The sequence below is a fragment of the Schistocerca serialis genome, chromosome 6 (genome assembly GCF_023864345.2).
Source record: "Schistocerca serialis cubense isolate TAMUIC-IGC-003099 chromosome 6, iqSchSeri2.2, whole genome shotgun sequence".
Classification (NCBI taxonomy): Eukaryota; Metazoa; Arthropoda; class Insecta; order Orthoptera; family Acrididae; genus Schistocerca; species Schistocerca serialis.
Genome location: NC_064643.1, coordinates 460,537,168 through 460,543,631, shown reverse-complemented (window position 1 = coordinate 460,543,631; position 6,464 = coordinate 460,537,168). Strand labels below are relative to the sequence as shown.

The window sequence follows — 6,464 nt, the reverse complement described above, 5'->3', positions numbered from 1 at the left end:
GGGGGCGGCGGCACATTATAGTCCAGTTCATGAATAATGGTAGGTCGCACAGGTTGAGGCACTGAAGGGAATTCCAGCATTCCCGATTCCAAGCAACAGTTGAAGTTAGCGCATAAAGGGTCTTTCCACTTGAAGAAAGTATGTATCCTGCAAATTGTGTTTCTCACTTGCTTATGTAGAGCTTGTCACTTACCACTTTCATCAGCCATGACAACTAGCAACAAATAGAATAAAAATTCAGTAAATAACTCATTACAGTTGAGTTTAATGGTCACTTTGGTTATGAAATTCACAGGAGAGTGCTCGCAACACTACTGAGTGCTCATTGGCTGCCGGATGATGCGTGACATCAGGTGCATAGAACAAGCCTAACTTGACTTCTGTCACTCGTGACTCCAGTTATAATTGGTATTTTCCATGTACATGAAAGGGTGCATTAGATATAGAATTTCCATTACAGAAAAATTAGGAAATACTTGTAAAACAACTGTACATATTGATTACAACTAAATGTAACAAATTTTTAATCATTGTTGATACATGGTCATGAAGGACAAAGACAAGAAAAATTAGTTTCCTTTGGTTATGTTTTGCTACTGACCAGGACTATTCTTAAATTAGTAATTTGAAATTATGATTATTTAACATATTGGTTGCCACATGCATAGTGATGGATATTTGACTGTCGGGTCAGACCATGGTATAAGACATAATGGTCTATTGCTGTCAGCGGCCACATGGCAGTCAGCATATTAAAAGCTGAAACAGGTTTCCTTAAGTATTAAATATGTCCATTTTCTATGGCATATTTTACATTATCTGCTAGTCGCTTGATTGTTTGCTTATTTGTTAATGGGGGAAACTTCCAAATTTCATGCAGCGGAATAAACTCTTTCCCTTCCATTAAATTAAGTTTCGGTTTATCAGGCTCATCCAGTGTGCTCTCTGCCACAGCTTCCAATGACATAATGAATCCAAAAGCAGAGAATTGTTTTACTTCTGCTTCAAATATTTCATATGGGTAAACAACTTGTGGATCAGATCCCAAATCCTGAATCATTTCAGAAAGGCTATGGTGATAGGTTTTAAGCAGATTTGAAATATTTGAATCTCTGAATTCCTTGGATGTGCTTGAATAAAGAAAGAATGAGAGATCACACACTGGGTTTGCCCAGCGTGACATTTGAAAATCAATTATACGAAGATCTTTTATATGTTGCTCATCAGAACCCCCATAAAGAAATAAAAAGTTTGGGCCCCATGCATCTCCATTCAGAATTACAGAGTGCGGCTTGTCAGACTTAACAAGATCAATGGCTTTATCATAGACTGCACTTTCACAGAATTCTCTCATCGTTTGTTCATATACACTGTCAGGATATTCTAAGGAAACTGCCTGCATAGAATAATTCAGTATATTTTTCATCATTCCTTGGTACCATTCTCGCTGCGCTTCACTGTAGAGAACTTCCTGTAATAAAGGATTGTTATTAAGTATTTCTAACTTACTTAAACAATATTTAAGAATAATTGGGTAACAGAAGAGATACTGAATTTAATTGATGAAAGGAAAAATACAAAAATGCAGTAAGTGAAGCAGGCAAAAAGGAATACAAATGTCTCAAAAATGAGATCGACAGGAAGTGCAAAATGGCTAAGCAGGGATGGCTAGAGGACAAATGTAAGGATGTAGAGGCTTATCTCACGAGGGGGTAAGATAGATACTGCCTACAGGAAAATTAAAGAGACCTTCGGAGAAAAGAGAACCACTTGCATGAATATCAAGAGCTCAGATGGAAACCCAGTTCTAAGCAAAGAAGGGAAAGCAGAAAGGTGGAAGGAGTATATGAGGCACTGAGAGCACAAGCGGACTAACCCCGGAGAAGTCAATATGGAGGAAACAGGTCTCATAATACGGGCCCACAAATAATGTATGTTTGTGATACATTGCAGCCTTGTAACATGCATATGATGTAACTGTGGTTTTATTGAACAATATTTTGACATAGATAAATTACAAAAGTACTATATAGTAGAATATTAGCAGTTTTGTTGTGGCTTAGTCCATTTTCGCTCCAAGTAGTTGAACATTCTCAATGACAGGTCCGTTAGTACGCTGATGCATGTGACAATAGTATTCATTACTAGTATACATTGTACACATTACATGTACCATTTTACATTGGTTTCTGTAATGTTACGCATTGTGTTACATTTCAAAATCATCCACAGGCAATGTTTCTACAGCATTTGATGACGTTTGTAAAGTTTTGTAGAAATCATGATGAAGTGGAGGTACATACGGAAGCAAACTTAGCAGATCCTTCTTTTTTGCCTCTGTAATTACATTTCCATTAGGATAAAGCAGTTCGAGATTGCTGATGCATGTGGATGTTCGTTTGGCCACATCAATTTCCTGAAATGGCTCTTGGTTTTGGTTCGAGTATTTATACAATATTTTGAATCTGTTGGTTGCTTCATACCGCAGCCACTGTATGTTTAACCATTGAACTTTACAATTGCCAGAAGACATTTTTCGATTCGTGATGTTTCTTTCGAGTTGTTTTGTTGAAAAGAAACATTCCGCATTCATATTAATTACCTTGAATGGATTCCTTTTTCTGGCACTCACTACCACATCATTCCAGTGTTTAGGACGGTAAATATTAGGAAAATACTTTTTTCGTTTCTGAACTAAGCCAAAATCCTGATCACAGGGCAGGTACGAGTGTCCGCTAACTAAAAATTTATGGTCTATTTCCTTCACAGAGAACTCTGAGCTGTTGACAATGTATTGGCACAGTACAGCAACCTTTATGTTTCTATTCTGGCCTCCGCACTGATCAGAGTACATAATTAGTTTTTCAGTCCTGACAAAATTGCGTATGAAGTACAGCAAACAAGAACCAATTTCTTGTGGCCCTCTCGACGCAATGGATTCATGCCACAGAAACATGTATACATCATCATTGTGCATATTGTGGATGCCAAAGCAATATGTCCACAACTGACGTTTGTAATAGCAAACTCCAGTTGAGATGATCGGTGTAGGCAAAGTTTTCATCAAATCAAATGTTATCACTGTAACGTTACCATCTGATTTGCTAAGCAATGTATCACTATGTAAACCTGCCCGTGCATACTCAGCTTTTTGCTGATGGAATTCACGTTCTGCAATTAACTCCGTCCTCTCCTTATCATTATCGGCAGCTGTTATTTTTGCCTGCAAAGCATCACATGTTCGACAAGAGTCGGACACTGGTGGATGAAATGACAAATTGAAGTTTTCGTAAAAAATTTTGTGGAAAATAAAATGAGAAACGGGCATTTGCTCCTCTGCACAGTACAGTGAATACATGACTGATAAATTTAAATCTGGTCCTAAATACTTTCTACCGTTATTTTTATGATACGCATAATGGCTTTCATACGCCGGGAATTTTTCTATGAAACGTTTTACTACATCAACTTTGTGGCGAGGTGTTTTATTACCAGGTTCACCTTTACCTCTACCATCACGAGGAGGGGTGGCTTTTTCCCCTTTATTCTTGAGTACCCTATCGATTCTTCCAGCAGATACGGCTAAAGTATTCTGAAAGAATCTTTTGCACACCCTCGTTTCAGACCCATTTGAATTGAGCAAGTAATACAATCTCGTCTTCTCCCTACGTGAATGTTGCTGACCTACGTAAGACCGTGCTTTATCAACGACTTTAATCATGGTAAACAGGAAAGCCGACTGCAGATCGTGGCTGCCTAAATTATAAAACTCATTGAACACTTGTTCCTGCTGTTCTTCGTTGATGTGTTTGTGGCACTCATACCGGCACGTACACTCGCTGATTTTCCGCAATTCCTTTCGAGGTACAAGGTTACCCTTACGGTTTACATACTCTTGACCTAGAGCTCTCCGTTCTTTCCTAACGTTACGAAGCCATTTATCTTCGTTTCTAAGGCGCTTCTTTCCTCGGCTCCGTACCACGGCATCGTCGTTCGTCTCTGGCACGTCCTCTGGAACAGTTGTTGCTGCAGCCGTGCTCGCTCTCGCGTCTCCCGGCACTTCCCCATCGGACGCAAACATCTCTGTAATAACAATATCCATCCCTCAATGTAATATTAACTACACTACAGTAATGGTCAACGTGTGCATTGGTATCCACAGGCGAAGCAATTGCTCAACACAACTCGGCGGGCGGTAAAACATTGTTGTACACATAACATTACAAGTGATCGTTACTTGATTACGCAAAATAGCAATACATAAAGTATTGTTTGTATGTCATTCTGTTTTCGTATGGAAAACAACCTGCATTTTCTGAACAAAGTCACCATTCGAGATACGGTACATCTAGACGTGTTTGCATATGAACGCGTTAGTGTACAATCGACAATGTTATCCGCAAAAAAGGAATGGAACACAATACAAACTAACCTTCCAATTGCTCCTCCACGCTTTTCGCAGGGGCTGCCATGCTGATCAACTGAAATACACGTCCACGTGGTCACTGGTCCAATACGTTGTTCCACACTAAATACACAAGTCTTTCGTTCGCCGGCGTCACGCGCAATGGCAGTGGACGGAGAGCATAGAGCACAAATGGACTATGACGCATAGTCCACTCCTGCTCTCAACGGTATCTATCGGCAGTTGAGTGCAACAGCAATGTTTACGTTGCTACATTAGACAAACCTTCAGATAAACAAACAGATCAACATGCATTGCATAATACTCGTATACTGTTATCACAACATGTCAATACCTCAAATTCACAAAAAGTGTGGGTTAGTCCGCTTGTGCTCTCAGTGCCTCATATAGAGGATCTATACAGAGGCAATGTTCTTGAGACCAATATCATGGAAATGGAAGAGGATGTAGATGAAGATGAAATGGGAGATATGATAATGCGTGAAGAGTTTGACAGAGCACTGAAAGACCTAAGTCGAAACAAGGCCCCAGGAGTAGACAACATTCCATTAGAACTACTGACAGCCTTGGGAGAGCCAGTCCTGACAGAACTCTACCATCTGGTAAGCAAGATGTATGAAACAGGCGAAATTCCCTCAGACTTCAAGAAAAGAGTATAATAATTCCAGTCCCAAAGAAAGCAGGTGTTGACAGATGCGAAAATTACCAAACTATCAGTTTAATAAGGCACAGCTGCAAAATACTAACGCAAATTCTTTACAGACGAATGGAAAAACTGGTAGAAGCTGACCTCAGGGAAGATCAGTTTGGATTCCGTAGAAATGTTGGAACACGTGAGGCAAAACTGACCCTACGACTTACCTTAGAAGAAAGATTAAGGAAAGGCAAACCTATGTTTCTAGCATTTGTAGACTTAGAGAAAGCTTTTGACAATGTTGACTGGAATACTCTCTTTCAAATTCTGAAGGTGGCAGGGGTAAAATACAGGGAGCGAAAGGCTATTTACAATTTGTACAGAAACCAGATGGCAGTTATAAGAGTCGAGGGGTATGAAAGGGAAGCAGTGATTGGGAAGGAAGTGAGACAGGGTTGTAGCCTCTCCCCGATGCTATTCAATCTGTATATTGAGCAAGCAGTAAAGGAAACAAAAGAAAAATTCGGAGTAGGTATTAAAATCCATGGAGAAGAAATAAAGACCTTGAGGTTCGTTGATGACATTGTAATTTTGTCAGAAACTGTAAAGGACTTGGAAGAGCAGTTGAACGGAATGGACAGTGTCTTGAAAGGAGGGTATAAGATGAACATCAACAAAAGCAAAACAAGGATAATGGAACGTAGTCTAATTAAGTCGGGTGATGCTGAGGGAATTAGATTAGGAAATGAGACACTTCAAGCAGTAAAGGAGTTTTTCTATTTGGGGTGGAAAATAACTGATGATGGTCGAAGTAGAGAGGATATAAAATGTAGACTGGCGATGGCAAGGAAAGCGTTTCTGAAGAAGAGAATAACTAATGAAGAGGTACTGAATAGAATTGGGGAGAAGAGGAGTTTGTGGCACAACTTGACTAGAAGAAGGCATCGGTTGGTAGGGCATGTTCTGAGGCGCCAAGGGATCACCAATTTAGTACTGGAGAGCAGGGTGGAGGGCAAAAATCATAGAGGGAGACCAAGAGATGAGTACACTAAGCAGATTCAGAGGGATGTAGGCTGCAGTAGGTACTGGGAGATGAAGAAGCTTGCACAGGATAGAGTAGCATGGAGAGCTGCATCAAACCAGTCTCAGGACTGAAGACCACAATAACAAACAACAATAATTACAAAGCTGACCAGCCAAATACTAAATATAAAATTTGCCCCAAGAATTGTTCATGGTGTAATTTAGTGTGACAGAAATATGTCTGCTTGTGTCTGTATGTGTGGATGGATATGTGCGTGTGTGCGAGTGTATACCCGTCCTTTTTTCCCCCTAAGGTAAGTCTTTCCGCTCCCGGGATTGGAATGACTCCTTACCCTCTCCCTTAAAACCCACTTCCTCGTC

The 6,464-nt window shown here is 40.0% G+C and overlaps 1 protein-coding gene across 1 annotated transcript in view; it reads right to left on the bottom strand.

Annotated features, from left to right (window-relative positions):
- Positions 1 to 555: 555 nt before the first annotated feature.
- The window catches only part of LOC126484648 (uncharacterized), a 53,879-nt gene continuing 47,970 nt past the window's right edge, over positions 556 to 6,464 (bottom strand). Inside the window, exon 5 of the mRNA XM_050108238.1 lies at positions 556 to 1,471. Within this exon, the coding sequence (XP_049964195.1) occupies positions 782 to 1,471 (690 nt within the window). The 3' untranslated portion in view covers positions 556 to 781. The remainder of the gene's footprint in view (positions 1,472 to 6,464) is intronic.